At 41.4% G+C, this 15,666-nt stretch overlaps 3 protein-coding genes across 5 annotated transcripts in view; all 3 read left to right on the top strand.

Annotated features, from left to right (window-relative positions):
- The window catches only part of ttyh2 (tweety family member 2), a 53,370-nt gene extending 50,404 nt beyond the window's left edge, over positions 1–2,966 (top strand). Inside the window, exon 14 of the mRNA XM_066704457.1 lies at positions 133–2,966. Coding sequence (XP_066560554.1) covers positions 133–213 — 81 coding nt within the window. The 3' untranslated portion in view covers positions 214–2,966. The remainder of the gene's footprint in view (positions 1–132) is intronic.
- An 878-nt stretch (positions 2,967–3,844) lies between these two features.
- On the top strand, positions 3,845–11,160 carry dnai2b (dynein, axonemal, intermediate chain 2b). Of its 2 annotated transcripts, none has more exons than XM_066704456.1 (14): positions 3,845–3,995; positions 5,104–5,291; positions 5,624–5,785; positions 5,919–6,040; positions 6,264–6,406; positions 6,599–6,712; positions 7,106–7,245; positions 7,461–7,583; positions 8,037–8,260; positions 8,599–8,734; positions 8,992–9,138; positions 9,306–9,527; positions 10,193–10,234; positions 10,808–11,160. In XM_066704456.1, the coding sequence occupies exons 2-14, from the start codon at positions 5,109–5,111 to the stop codon at positions 10,811–10,813; spliced, it is 1,764 nt and encodes a 587-aa protein (XP_066560553.1). In that variant the 5' UTR covers positions 3,845–3,995; positions 5,104–5,108; the 3' UTR covers positions 10,814–11,160. The 2 variants fall into 2 exon arrangements, with proteins under 2 accessions (XP_066560553.1, XP_066560552.1); XM_066704455.1 differs by having other exon boundaries at positions 9,306–9,536.
- Positions 11,161–12,146: 986 nt separating this feature from the next.
- kif19 (kinesin family member 19) overlaps positions 12,147–15,666 on the top strand; it is a 43,535-nt gene continuing 40,015 nt past the window's right edge. For both annotated transcript variants that reach the window (XM_066704454.1, XM_066704453.1), the window contains exons 1-2: positions 12,147–12,630; positions 13,825–13,905. In XM_066704454.1, coding sequence (XP_066560551.1) covers positions 12,592–12,630; positions 13,825–13,905 — 120 coding nt within the window. In that variant the 5' untranslated portion in view covers positions 12,147–12,591. The remainder of the gene's footprint in view (positions 12,631–13,824; positions 13,906–15,666) is intronic.

The raw sequence follows: 15,666 nt of genomic DNA, 5'->3' as shown, positions 1-15,666 counted from the left end.
AAAAATGTCTGAACTGTCCATGTGAGGAGACTGACAAAGTGCTGACACAGTGCAATACAGCAACACACAGTTTAACAGGTTATCAGACAAAATGAATGCATACATGAAACCTTTTTCTCTTTTTCTCCATAGTACTCTCCCAGCATGAGGGCCACCTACCTGTCTATGACCGATGACCAGAGGAGGCATTTTGGGAATGATTTCCAAGTTTAGACCCCCTCTACACCCACCCACCGCCTACCTCCCAACCCACACCCCCCGTTTCTGAGGAAAGCACAGCCTCCCAATGTGTGGCCCTGCTGAAATGGACCCTGCACTGAGTGACCGCTCTCGCCCGGCCTGCTGGAAATGGCTTACCTGGGGAGGGAGTCACAATGTTTTAATTGCATATTTAAAAGAAAAAGCTCCCAGACACCAGCCCAGTTGCCTTCACCGTGGCCAGCACCTCGATATCCCCAACAGCTGTTCTCAAACTCCAGAAACAAATGCAGTTCTCCTAATTTTTCAGTCACTCAAACTGGAATGGTTCCCTTTTTTTTCTTCTCCCCTCTCCAGTTACAAGGTTGATTAGCTGTGTGATAGAGGCATGTGAGTTCATGAAAATATGAGGTGGTTAATCAAGAATGAGACATTTTTAGGTTCACATTGGAAACCAACTGATTTACCTCAAAGCATGCTTTGCTCCAGCTCGGTACCTTGCCTGTTTTTCTTTTAGACAGGAGGTAGAGCTCAGACAGGGTGACGTCAAGCTGAAATAAAATTGTTTTTTTTACTATGGTATTTAAGTGGTTTTATGCCATAGCTTTTCCATAAGGAAGCTACAAACCTCTTCCATCGCCAGTCCACTTTCTGGATTGTGTTTCTTAGTTTTCAAATTTGCCAGCCTCTTTCTCTTTCATACTAAGACAAGATGCTAAGATGAACACACTTTTTTTTCAGTTCAGGCAACTGTGCTTCGGTCATCAAACCTTTTGGGAGCGTGAGAGTGATTGCAAAAACACATTGATGCATCTCCTAACCAAGGAATAGATTCTGATCTATAGGAGTGTATTTAAAGTGAGGCATCTTAAAGTTCAACATTTAAATATGTGAGGAATGGGAGCGTGCTTTTACTGTCTCTTAACCCCCTCCCCTTTTTTTCTTTCCATTTAACTGACTAGCTACGAGACTGTTTTATAATAATTTTATAACATTTGTCTCTTCATCACGATTTAATGTTTGTTTTGTTTGTTTGTTTGTTTGTTTTATTCATTTTAATTCTTGGCCAAGGAATTTCCAACAGGGAAGGAAACGACTTGGTGGCAAAGTTTCCAAAGCATGCAGCATAAGGGATACACATTTCTCACCAGTTTATTTTAGTTCCACTCTATTTTGTTAACTTTACTTTGAATACAAGATCAGGTAAGGGAAAAGTTAAAGAAAAAAAACAAAACACTCTTGAAATTGAGTGTCCAAGCTTTAACAGTTTTTCCCAACTGGAAAACCTTATGCCTTATCTTGTATTGCTGTTTGTATTTTCTCTGCCCATCTGCTGTACACTGAAACATGAGTCACATACAGTACCAACTGGGGCTTCAACCGTTCTTTCCTACAAACTGGCCCCCACAAGAACTGAAACCCCAACACCACCATACTTCAGTACACTTTCTCTATCAGACTTTTGATACTTTTGAAGCACAATTCAAATGCTGAGCCAACCAGTTATTTCATGACTGGGATGGAGAACCACCCTCTCCTTGTCATGTCTTCCAGATTCAGTTTTTGCTTGTGCCCCAACTACCAACATCCATATCCTCAATTTCACCCCCTCTCAGATGCACTAACCTACTTTTCTGGTCTGTGCTAAAGGCACTTAATTTGGAAGGGTTACTGCAGAAGCACAGCAAAGGAAATAAATGCTTTTTTAAAAATATATAGATCTATATATTCTTCAATCTTTATAACATTAAAACTAGAGGAATGGGCTCCTCAAGCTTGAACCACGAACCCAAACTCTTCCTGCCTGACCCCTGGCCTTGAGTTTGTTACAATTAGTTTTTCAATTAAAAAAATTAAAAACAACATCCATCTTGCATAGTTGTTTTCCCCATTTGTGGATGATAGAATTGTAATTCTCCGAAGTGCAGTTTTTTTTACATTGATTTGAAGCTGAAGTGTTCAAGTGTGTGTCAGACCAACTTTTTTTTTTTTTGTATATAAATTGTATTATAATAACAGCGATTTGTATGTTCATGTGCCACAAGTGGTTAGACTTCTACATACTAAATGAGTGAAGGCTGGAGCCTGGATGTCAATGACTCTTGTTTTTTGGTTATTCGATCCTGGGACAGGCTGATGTTTTCTCCACCGCAAAGGACGATTTTAATTTCATTCCTTTTTTCTTTTTATGAATGCACAAAGTCATTCCAGCATTGTGGGCTCCTACTGCTAGAGAACTAATTTACTGACCGGGGGATTATTTGAACTGTTTCATATATTCAGAAGTGTAAAGTGAAGCATGAACCAGTTTTATGGGCTTTTATTACTGTACCAATATCAAACCCCTTCCACTGCAGGAATTGTTTTTAAAATGTTACAACATAACAATAATGCACTATTACTGAAAAGGCAGTATGAAAAATGCAGTACATTGGGTCAGAAAAAATGAATAGGATACTAACACTGCTAATACGTCTTCCATGAGAGAAAACTGTCCCCCTCAGGTCGAAAACCTGTTTGCTTTTTCCATGTCTGATAATGTTCAATTCAGTAGATATTTTTGATCCTTAGAGCTGTAGATTTTTTTTTGTTATTATAATTTTTTTGGGTTTGTTTGTTTTTTCCATTTGTCGGTTTGTTTTTTGATGCATGTAAGGTTGTTCCATTGTTGCACCATCTTCAGCTATTGGGACTGGTGCTTGGTTTTTATGTATTATACCCCCTCAGGAGGGGAATAATGATAATAAAAAAATATAATTCTAGGTTTCCTTTGGCTGTTTTTTCCTGTTTGTGTGTGTGAGATTTAAGCGTTTTATGTATCCGTAATTTTGTAGTGGAACTGGTGAGGAACCACACTCGCCAAAAATATTCAGTAAACCTGATCCTACTAGGCTGGAAGTGTGCCTGGCATGCATACATCTGTCTATCTATCTATCTATCTATCTATCTATCTATGTGTGTGTGATCAACATATTAACATGAAAATTAAGCAATAAAACCTCACTTCTAAATTGACTAATTATTAGAGATGTGTAGGGGACGGAACAGTGTGTCATACGGGACAATTGCCATCTTTGGCCCATATGTTCTGTGTATGTGTATGTGTGTATATCATGCCATATTTTACCAAGCTACACTTCATCAAATGTTCCCGTATTTTTAACAATGTCACAATGTTTTTTTTTATGTTTCCCCCACGATTTCTCAGTTTTTGCCATACTTTTACCATGCTCTTACCATGGTGTAACCATGATTTTAAGATATTTACCATGATTTTACCACGTTAGCATGTTTTTACTATGCTGCTTGTATTTGCATTTTGTAAAGGGGTTAAGATGTAAAACAGTTTAATTACTCTTGGGGCTATTTGCATTATATGTATGATCAATAATATGAATACAGTAATTTACATATTTTCATGAACATGATACAACAGCTACTAACCCTGCTTGATTGCCTAACCACATTTCTACTATGACTTGGATTACAAACGATCACTGATATCTACCTGCATACTACCATAACGATACATATCCAGTAATATATGTTGCATGATCAGATACATATCAAATGCTGTCACATGCATGCAGACAAAGTATCTTCAGACACTTGCAGTTGCAGTTGCAGTTGCAGTTGTTCCTCTCATTGTTATTCCGCCATGTTGTGACCGGCTCTGTCGCTAAGAGACTGAAGTGCTGGCTGTGTTGTGCTCGGGGTTTGAGAAGCGAGACGGAGCTGAAAACACGGATCCATTAACCAGCGAAGCGCAAACCGGACGACCGGGCGCAGCACACGGGGTGAGTGCAGCCTCGCACCGATTTATCTGTGCGCTCATTGCATTGCTTTGCAGCCGGTCTGGGCAGAATAAACGCGTCTCATTACTGCAGCTGCCATGGCAGGGGATTCAGTGAGTTTGATCCGAAATTAGTCATTGTTGTGAGGTTGGCGCTGTCTCCCTTAAATTGAATATAAACACCGCAAATTACCAATTGCTGTCGGTCTATATGGGGAAACTATTGTCATAACACAATAAAAGCAGCGCATAATAATCATGAATATTTGCCCTGATCCTATTGGATGAAGCTGATATTGAAAATGGTTTATGGTTTATATTTAGCCAAATGATGATGATGAAGATAGTTTCTGGGATTGTTATAAACAATGTGTTTTAACACTTATGTTAAAAGGTAAGATTCTTATCTAATGACATGGGCATTTTGGGCTGATTTCCAGGGGTTTGGGCTCCTTGAATAATTGACTGTTCCTTTACACTCCAGGTACAGCACAGACACCCTAATGGCCTGATTCAATCCCATAATATGAACTATACTGGTTCCCAGCCCTGGTTCTGGAGGAGCCCCTACCCTGCTGGGTTTGTGTTCCAACCAAGCTCTCCTTTACTTAATTGAACCTTAATTTAAGTAATAATCTGCTTAAATTTTGACTTTTTAAATTGTGTAATAAAATAGTTGATTCTTTAATAAGTTATTTATACAATTCTATATTTAACATAAAAATAATTAAAAGGCTCTAATTTAGGAAATTATTACTTTCATTAAGGGTTCAATTAAGGAATTGAGAGCTCGGTTGGAACAAAAACCAGCAGGGTGGGGGGTCCTCCGGGACCAGGGTTGGGAACCACTGGTTTAGATATTTATCAAGACAAATCCTCCAGCAAATACATTGTAAACAGAATTCTTGTGTGAAATACAACTCTTTTTAATCAACATCAATTTCACTGCAACATGAATACAAACAATATATAACTACATTAACTAATCCATTCAGCTATTCTGGAGCAATTTGTAGGATTTAATGCTAGCTCTGAAATTTGAAAAATCATCTATTGTTATATACTCGCAGGAATGTAATATTGATTAATTTTTCTCCTTGTGCTTTCACCAGTCACCATGGAGATCGTGTACGTGTACACCAAGAAGCGCAGCGAGTTCGGCCGGCAGTGCAACTTCTCGGACCGGCCGGCAGAGCTGCACGTCGACATCCTTCCGGATCCCACTCAGGCCGTCAACTTCATCGAGAGAAACCCCTGTGACACCCCCACACAGTGCATCCAGGAGATGTCTGAGCACGAGGTCTCGTTTCTCTAGCCTGCTTCGTTTCTGTGTTGGTGTTTTTTTTTTTCATCCCTGGGTAGATTCTCTTCATATCAGAGCTGTGGATCTTCAGAGCTTACACCTGTAGTAAAAGTGACACTCTCAAATTCAAATGGGGAACACAGAGAGGAGAGTGATGTGAATGTGCCTGCACCACACAAACATTTTCATTAAATAAGTCGTGTCTATGGGCAGAGGTAATCTGTTCAACTGCGAATAATCTGTGGTACAGCATGTACTAATTTATATCGCAAGCTAGCTTGAATACTCTGCCCTGTGATTGAGCTAGGGCTATGTTTGTTACCTCACAGGTGAACACAGAGCGGTTTGAGTCAGAAACACGAGGGATCAACCACATGGAGGGCGGCTGGCCAAAGGATGTCAACCCCCAGGAGATGGAGCAAACCATACGCTATAGGAAGAAGGTGGAGAAAGATGAGAACTATGTCAACATCATCATGCAGCTGGGCAGTGTGAGTACTGGCCGTAAAACCGCAGCATTTCAAACGACAGTGGGCTTGTTACTGTGGGAAAGAAATGGTTTTAAATATGGTTTGTGTGTCTTGGGCTCCCGAAATTAACAGCATGTGTCCTTCCTTACAACAGCATATGGAGCACTGCATCAAACAGAACAATGCCATTGACATTTACCAGGAGTATTTTGGGGAGGAGGCGGTTTTGGAGGAAACGGAGGAGCAGCCTTCAGCAAAAACGATAAATGTCTTCAGGTAATAATATGAGCCATGTCACTATAATGTGACTCCAGAGGGGACTTGGGAGTTAGTGATCTTTAGTGTTTAGTGTGGCTGCGGTTTCATTTGTTTTTCTCAAGTCATGATCTGTCATAATCTCAGATACACAATGGGGAAAAAAGCGAATCATTTCACCAAACCAGCCTGTTGTGCATTCTCTCGATTCTCTATTCCATATTCTCTTGATTTGTGCCTCCAGGGACCCAAATGAGGTCAAGCGTACGGCCACCAGCCTCTCCTGGCACCCGGATGGCAGTCGGAAGCTGGCAGTGGCCTACTCCTCTCTGGAATTCCAGCGAGCCACCAAGGACATGAGCTTTGACTCCTACATATGGGATATTGGTGAGTCAGCACTCGCAATTATGGAAAAGGATTATCTTGTCAGACGTAGAGAAATAACAATAATTATTTATTATTTATGAGTAGCAAACTAATCAAGGGTTCAGTGTCTCAAACCTTGACTGAATAACAAGATCCACATTGCAAACTGATTTAATGTAAGGGTACTGTAACGCTCACCTGCTTTTCCCCCAGAGAACCCCAACAAACCCGAGATGACCCTGAAGCCCGTGTCCCCCCTTGTCTGTCTGGAGTACAACCCCAAAGACTCTCACATCCTGGTTGGCGGCTGTTATAACGGGCAGATTGGTAAGATGTGCTCCAGCCGATGTTGCTTTCAGTCAGAGCTTACAAACAATTACTACGAATCAAAGTCTCGGCAGGACTGACTACTCAAAGCTCGCATGTCAGAACATTTATCACCCTTGTTTAAGGCCTTCAAAGATTGTTTAGCGTGTCTAGTCTCATGCAAAGAACATTTAGAATGACTTAGAAATCCATTTATTTTACTCCATTCATGAAATATAGATGACGTCCTTCCTATTTGTTCAAAATCACATTCATGGTGAAAGTGTGGTGTGGTGCCATTCAGATTAAAAGTGATTATTCATGTCAAGTTTGTGTACTTGAAATAGTTCATTACAAAAATGACAAAATGTAAATGTAAATGGGATTATGTGTAACAAACGTGTTTCTGACCAGCCTACTGGGACATCCGTAAAGGCAGCCAGCCGGTGGAGATGTCAACCATCGAGCACAGCCACAGAGACCCTGTCTACAAAGTCATCTGGTTACAGTCGAAGACGGGAACAGACACCTTCTCTGCGTCCACAGATGGCCAGGTGCCCCCCCTTTCAGTCCTTGTCTTTCATTGTAAGCCGACTACATCGAGAGTAGAAAAGGTTTTGTAGAATCTGTTTGGTAAGGTTATGAAGAAATAATGCATGCTTTCACTACCCAGACACACATCGGGGATTTCCATACATTCAACGCATGAAGCCACCTGATCTTCATACTTGCTGCTGACCTCCTGTTAAGTGCTGTTCTTCCTCTGTAGGTGCTGTGGTGGGACATCCGGAAGCTGAGTGAACCCACCGAGAGACTGGTGCTAGATCCCAGTAAGAAAGGCAATCTGGACAATTCTCTTGGGGCCATTTCTCTGGAGTTTGAAACCACTATGGTAAGACTCCCTCCATCTCTGTACCTCTTTTCTGACCGCAAAACCAGTTTCCCATGCGTGTTCTCCACACTGGGCTGTGCAGTGAACGTAGGAGGAATCTGTGCTGCCCCGGCTCTCTGTGCTGCACCTCGCATTTGTCTGAAGTGTTTTCTGTAATGTTTTGTAGTCATTTGCATAATTTTGCATTCTATTAAATAATTAACGTGGGCTGTGTATTTCAGTGACTGTTGGAGTTTAAATGGTACCATTTTCATGTTGAATGAATAGAGCTACTGAGGAAGCCTTTTAAATATCACTTATTATCTAAATACAAAAGTTTCATGTTTATTGGAGCTGCCACTAGTCTGAAGAATCACAAGGCTGGCTTTAAAACCAATGCGTTTCACACGGATTGTGTTATTTCTGATGAGACGTTCCTTTTCCGTTTATTTCCATTTCTCTTGGTGCAAACAGCCGACAAAGTTCATGGTGGGAACGGAGCAAGGGCAGGTAGTGTCGTGCAATCGAAAGGCCAAGACCCCCGCAGAGAAGATCGTCTGCACGTACAGTGGCCACCATGGGCCGATATACGCCCTGCAGCGGAACCCTTTCTTTCCCAAGAACTTCTTGACTGTAGGGGACTGGACCGCCCGCATCTGGTCTGAGGACATAAAGGAGTCCTCGATTATGTGGACCAAGTAAGAAGGGTTCAGTGAGTCAGTTCTTACACCAGCATTTAAGGAAAGTAGCATGGAATAGCTGCAAGATATTATTCCAGTTGCTTACTGTTGCCTCACAATTTGAAGATTCAAGTAATATGCTGAGCCTTACTGTTTTAAATATTGTAATGTAAATCCATAATATTTGGCACAGATATTTTAGTGAATGTTTTTAGAGTATCCTATTTGTGTAGCAATCCTGAATACAAGTCTTTACAGTCCCAGAGAAGCCAAGATATTTGTGTGTTTGTAGTGACTTCAATATCCAGTCAATATCCAATATCAGTGTGTGATCTTCTTGTTTGCCATCTGTGCAGATACCACATGGCCAATCTGACCGATGGCTGCTGGAGTCCCGTCAGGCCCTCTGTGTTCTTTACTGTCAAGATGGATGGAACTCTGGATGTGTGGGACTTCCTGTTCAAACAGAATGACCCAACACTCAGCCTGAAAGTAGGTCTACACAAATCCACCCCATCTCCCTCGCACCTGCATCCAAACTGCTCTGCACGAAAGAATTGCAAGGAGGTTCCCCAGGATACCTAAAAGCTAATAATTATTTGACACTATGCAGATATATGTGATGCTCCTCTTTATTTCCAAAATATGTTCAAACAAAGTACAATAAAAGTTGTGCAAAACTCCAAAACATGATGGTTTTTTGACCAGTGGTTCCCAGCTGGTCTGACCTGTGTGTGTCCTGCTGGCAGGTGTGTGACGAGGCCCTGTACAGCCTGCAGGTTCAGGACAACGGGAGGTTCCTGGCCTGCGGCTCCCAGCTCGGCACAGCCACCCTGCTGGAGATCTCCCCTGGCCTGTGCACCCTACAGAGGAACGAGAAGGCCTTAGCCACCGCGGTGAGAGCATTTCCTGCTTTGACCAATAGATTGTCTTGATAGACTGAGTTTGGAATGTATGATTGGTTGGTGTATCAAAGTTTTTTAAATCCAGGGGCTGTTTCTTTCAGAAGTGCACCTTTTCGGGGGAAGTGTAATCTCTCCTGGCTTTTCCCTTTCTCCGGCAGATGTTTGAGCGGGAGACCAAGCGGGAGAAGATCCTGGAGTCCCGGCACCGCGAGATGCGCCTGAAGGAGCGCAGCCGCTCGGAGCAGGGCAAGGAGGAGGAGAACAAGGACGTGGACGCAGAGGAGAGCGCCGAGGACCTGGTGGCGCGTGCCGAGAAGGAGTTCTTCGAGATGGTCCAGGCTGAGCACAAGAAGAAAGAGAAGGCAGAGGAGAATACCAAGGTCTACACCGTGAGAGAGAGAATGGGAGATAGATAGGGAGATGGGGCAGTTTCTACGAAGCTTGGATGGCCAACACAAATGAGAAGAATGGAAAATACAAACGCTCACTGTGTCTTGTGCTTTACAGAGAGCGTCTGTCTGGTCATGATCGTGTTTGCCTTATGTTTAAGTGTAATGCATCTCAAAGGTGTCTGCCTTCGGGCTGGGGCTTCCAATGATGTTCATTTGGAGGCGATGAAGGTGCCTCGATGTCTGTCGGTTGGCAGCTGCTCTCTCTCAGCTCATAGCTGTTTACACTTTTCCAATCTAAAAATAGCTGTCTGAAGGCCATTGTAAAATTACTGTTGTGTACGAAAATCAATAGCTGGCCTGTGTCGGCAAGATTGAGCCTTCCTAGGCAATAACACAGTGCAGTCAATGCCCATTATAGACTGGTGAGGTCTACTGCACGGTCTCCCTGCGTCTTCAGTTTGGAATCAGACCGGCTCCTTCGCTGCTGTATTTACATGTTTTAAAACACAAAACCATGGCTGGAGTGGCTTCTGAAATGAATGATGTATTTCATAACCAGGGCAGTAGGGAACATGTTAAGTGTATCATTCTTTTGAATTTGTTACTTGTTAAAAATCCCCATCGGGCTGATCTGCTTCATTTCCTGTTTGCAGGAGAAAGACGTGTGTGAAGAGAAAGACACAACTGTGAAGGCAGTAAGTTACGAACGCCCCATGATGTCTTATGTTTAAATGTCATCTTCAATGGTCTGAATACAGCAAAGAAATGTTTCATAATGGGGATATTATTCATGAGTCACACGCAACTTATCAACGAAATGCAAGGTGACCTATGAAAAATATACAAATCTCTGAGTCACACTGTTTATTAGGGTTTAATTATTTATCTGGTATTCACAAAAGTGTGTGTGAGTGGGGGGTAGGGGGAGGGGTAGTTCAAGTACTTTTCTGATATGTCTGTTTTCCATGCGGCATTGTGCGGACCACGGAGGAGAAAGTCACGATCCCCGCAGCATTAAAAGAAGACTGTGATGAAGAGAAACTGAGATTTATCATACTAACAATCTGTGAAAGTGACAAAAAATATCTCTGTCTGCTTGTAGTGTGATGGTTCTTATAGTAACTTATAGTAAGTTCTGTCCTTGGTAAACCAGAGATCAATAAATAAAAAAGGCTGCTGTTGAGAAGTAATTTAGCAACATACAGGTATCTTGTAGTGTGTCATTAGCACAACCTGACTGGTATTTCTTTCTGTATTTTTCCACACAGGATTAACGGGAGGACTTGGCAACACGCAGAAGAAATAAGTTTATATTTTATTGTTTCAGGATGTATGTAGATACATTTGTATGACCACTCTCCTTTGACCGGAAAGAAAAACAGTCAAATGCTTTACAGGGCATATTTTTCGGCTCCTTGGCCCTCTGTGTCTTGTAGGAAGAGGTCTTCAGTGTCTCTAGATTTGCAGGCAAACAATATGAAATTCAAGACTACAGCTTCAGAGCAAAATGTCAGAGACTGAAAAAGTATTGTTATACAGATGTATTTATATTTTTGGACTCAAAATATATTTTTGACTGTTTTTGTTCAATCAAAACAACAATAAAATGTTGATCAGCTTTTGTTTCGTGGTTCTCTTGTCCAGATCAAGCTACTTTACCCTCTACAATTAGTAACTGTAATGCATATTTTACATGCTATTATTTTTCTTACATATACCTTGCCCAACTACAGAATTATCTCCCTATTTAGTTAAACAAGGCCTTTATATTGAACAATTATAGAATGCCTCTCCCATAAAGTATGCAGCTTTACTTGCACATTGAAAACACTTTACAAATACAAATATTTTTACTGAATACTATATTGTATTTCATATTGTACTTATGCTCTCTTGATATTCTGTGTTACTTTTCCTCCAACTATAAAAAATATATATAGAAAACAGTATAGTAAAACATTTAAAATATGAATTGTTTTCACTTCCAGATGATAGGATGGTGGTCTGAATCACATCAGCAAACATTGGTAGCACTACATATTCTGCACTGTTTTTTTTTTTTTTTCAGTTCCTCACAACCAGGAACTGAATTAAAGCTGCTCTCATGTGTCATGACTGAACTGCTGCCCTAACCTAAATAGCAAAGGACACTTCTTGGCCAGAGTGTTACCAAAGACAATGACTGGGGTTTCCAAAGGATTTAATGACAGGATTTAACTCCAGCGCACAACACTCAGATTTCTGTATTGTATAACGCAACAGTCCCTTACAAGGTACCTTAATTGTGAACAACAACAATAAGTACATTTTATACACCTGCCCTTGTAAAAAAAAAACAAAAAAAAACGGCAATGCAAGTGTTTTGTGGGTGTTTTTTATATTGTGGTGGCTTTTCCATGTGCATATTTCCAATGCACTTTTTAATTGTGCTGCTACAATACAGAGCATGCATAAAAACTAAAAGGAGCATGAGCTGCTTAATAAGAGAGCACTGCTGTCCGGCGGGGGGCGCGCGCGGTGTGCACGGATCTCTAAGGGGATGCACGAGACAGCACGGCAGCGGCGCGAGCAGGCGCGAGCAGGCGGGACTGGGGGCACTGGGGGCACTGGGGGCACTGGGCTGCTGCCGCCGGTCCGACCACTTCAGCTATTGACGAGCTTCAGTTTACATCTAGGGATAATAACGCACTGAGGAGAGGCTGCTAGAGCCGCGCACGCAAACGAAACCGCGACGGGCTGGCGTTGCAGGCAGCGCTCAGCGCATTAGACTCCGGCGACACTGTATCCTTACTGTAGCTATGGTGCTCTTTCTCGGGCAGAGGTAGCGCGTAACGCAGCGAGCGGGACGGGGAGGCACAGGTGATGCGCTCGGAGACGTGGTCTTCTCGGATGATTTGAAATTGCCAAGCGGGGACGAGCTGCGATATTGACCGTGTGGAGGTGGAGATGAGCCGCGCAGGTCTTACGGGTCTTTGTCTAGCGTAGTGGGAGAATATAGTGCTCAGTCAAGACTACACACACACACACGGACGCAGGCACATCATATAGAGCCATGAAGGAGACGGCCGACTGCAAGGACCAGCAGCTCACAGTGAGTATGCTTTTCAGTAGTGTGTGTGTGTGGAAAACAGAGGAGAAACGAATTATTATTAGTAGTAGTATTATTATTAATGTTGTTGAAGTGTTTGCTATTTACTGTGCCACAGAAATACCAATCCAAGTAAGCTAGGGGCAGTTGCAATTTTGTCTGATGGTGGTACCAAAATGTTACTTTATACTTTGCTTAATTTGTATTTAAGAAATAATAATAATAATAATCCAATAGTTTAACAAAATTACAATTTAAGTGTTGCCACACTAACGTTGTCCATTGCACTTTTGCTGTTGGCATGCATACGAGTTTGATATCCCAGACCGAGGTGAAACTGTGTATCATAATAGTAATACCTTTGTTGTTAAGTGTGCCTAAATATTAATAATAACGCATTTGATTTTTGCGATAAGTGATTTCAATTGAACAGCCACAATGGCAAAGCTCTTGACTGTTGATGGTAAAAGTAGATCCATTCCCCGAGTGTGCCAGTAATGCGATGCGCCTGTGCGCTCTGCCCTGTGCTACACTCCCTGCGCTTCACACCTGGGACTCTGTTTGCGTGTCATTCGGGGATTTGGAAAAGTAACTTAACAACCGATGGACAGACGCTATTGAAACATTAAACTGACTATTTTCCTTGCAGTGCAATCAAACAGAATGTCCCAGTTTGCCAGCCTGTGCGATCATTTAACGTTTTTTCTTAAATAAAATGAAAAATGTGTGGAATTCATCAAGTAGAATCAAAGTCCTCTGGCAGAAGATCTATTAAATCTGTTATAGCAGGTACCCATATTGCAGGAAAATATCAGTTATATCCAATATTACAAGGCAATGTTTTTTTTTATTATTATTTATTTATTTAAATTGGCGGCTTACATGCTACTGTCAGTTTTGCATTGCTTGCGGGGATTAATACAATTCTATCTGGGAAAACCTTGAATCCATTTTAATTTTGTCTACACCTACTATGAGGTGAATGCTTAAAGTTCTATACACAAAACCTGGAAACTAGTACTTAAAATATGTAGTAAAAATACACTCTTTGTTTTATACTCGAACAAGCATAACAATTATTCCTGGAGAATTATGAAGTTCTTTTTATATTATTAATTCATTCACTGAGTGTTTTAAAAGTTATCCCTGACCCTGGTGTCGTGAGTGCTGCGTTGACCTGGTGTGTCTTTGTGACAGGTGGCCCTGCGAATTCGGCCCCTGAGCGATGCTGAGCAGGAGGAATCGGCCACCATCGTGGCTCACAAAGTGGACGACCAGGTAAGCATTCAACATCTGGGTCCCTTCCTTACTAATAATGCAGTTGCCTCATTTATCTCCAGCATATCTTTGTGTAAAAGGTGAAGCTCTGAAACAAAAGGCGATTTATTTTATTTTAATTTATGTGGTACTCAGTGTTTGCTGAGGTGGAGTGAGTCAGATCAGATTGTATTTGTTTTTTGTATTTAAATACGTATGTTATGACTGATACATGAAAGTGTCTAAATACTAGTTAACCGAGCTGCATTGCATTGCTTTCTTAAAGTCATGTGTCCCAGGACAATGTGAAGGACAATGATTTGACATTTCCCAAGTAAAGAAGAGAGTTTTATTAGAACGGACTAAGAACAAACATGGGAAAGAAAGATGTGTATGTTGACAGCTGTATAGATTTTGTATGGGCCTAGTTTGCATTGCCCGCCAGCTAAAAATATTAACATATAAAGGACATTTCAGTGGAAATGTTTGTTTAGCGTGAATGTCTGATGTTTTACATTCCCTGTCCAGGATATTAATTGGTATGTGTTTACAGCGGCACTTCCGATCTGGACAAAACTGGATTGATTGGCAAAGGTGCCCAGCAGTGTCATACAGGGGGAATAGCTTTATATCTGAACAGGGTGTGTATCTATATTTTATATCTGCAGTAAAGTGTCTGTAGAAGAGTGGACATAAGTCTGAGGTGCTGTCCCTGAGATTTGGGTATTTGAGAGTAGAATTAGTTCGGTATTACAGTGGCACTAAAATAAATGAGTCCTATGGCCATGCATTAAAACCCTGAGAACTCTGTAATCACAGGAGCTTGATGGATTAAATGGAAAGCAATGAAGACAGGCACAGTCAATTACAACCAGGTCTTAAATTTGCTTGTGTAAGCTACTGCATATTGTGCTGTATACAAGGGCAAAGGGGACAGATTGGCCAGGTTCGGGTTGCTGGCCAGGAGACTTTTCTTTTCTCCCTCAGTGAAATATCAAGTGTAATATGCAATTCAACTTCCCACTGTAAATGGAAAATGTCCTCCCATGCTGAATGAATCGATAAAAAGATAGATGTGTCATGTCAGGTTATCTTTGTGTGTGCGTGTGTGTGTGTGTTTTCACCTCAAGTAGTTTCTGGAGTCTTGCTGTGAAGGTATGGTTTGATGTGCTATACCAGGCATAAGTCAAAGCAATGAGCTTGTTCATGCTATAAGAGCAATTGGAAGAAGTAATCCTAATTGTCTAATCCTAATGGTTTTGCTTTCAAGCAATAAATGTCAAGCAACATTTGGCAGGGTATGACTTTGAATAATAAATGGATCTCTTTTTCTGAGCAACTTTGTTTGTTATTCATAATGTGCTTCTGCAAAATATTTTGCGATGACACATCTTTACTGCATCCCTTAGTGTGATTTGGTTTGGGCACCTATTCAAAATGAATTAATTACAGCCTTTGTGCATCTCGTAAATGTTAACACTGACTTGTGCCTGGCATTCTGGTGTTTTATCTGTTCTTTTGCATGTGTTGCTGTGATTTCTGTGTATGTTAACATTGAAGATATGAGTATGGATATATGATGGCACACGGTGTTGAAGACCTCTGAAAGGACATAGAAAGAATATCTAAGTGAGAGAAAGTCAGTTTGAAAGAAAGGGAAACCTGTCACAATGGGCAGTGGCTGATAGGGTTCTTCATGAAGAGCAGTGCAGTGTTGTGTGGCCAGGCTATTTTTGGTAAGACCAGACAGGCTGCCGTAAACCTCACTAAGATGTTCAGTCT

The sequence above is a fragment of the Amia ocellicauda genome, chromosome 5 (genome assembly GCF_036373705.1).
Source record: "Amia ocellicauda isolate fAmiCal2 chromosome 5, fAmiCal2.hap1, whole genome shotgun sequence".
Taxonomy (NCBI): domain Eukaryota; kingdom Metazoa; phylum Chordata; class Actinopteri; order Amiiformes; family Amiidae; genus Amia; species Amia ocellicauda.
The sequence above is the reverse complement of the archived record's forward strand: the minus strand, read 5'-3'. Positions and strand labels throughout refer to the sequence as shown.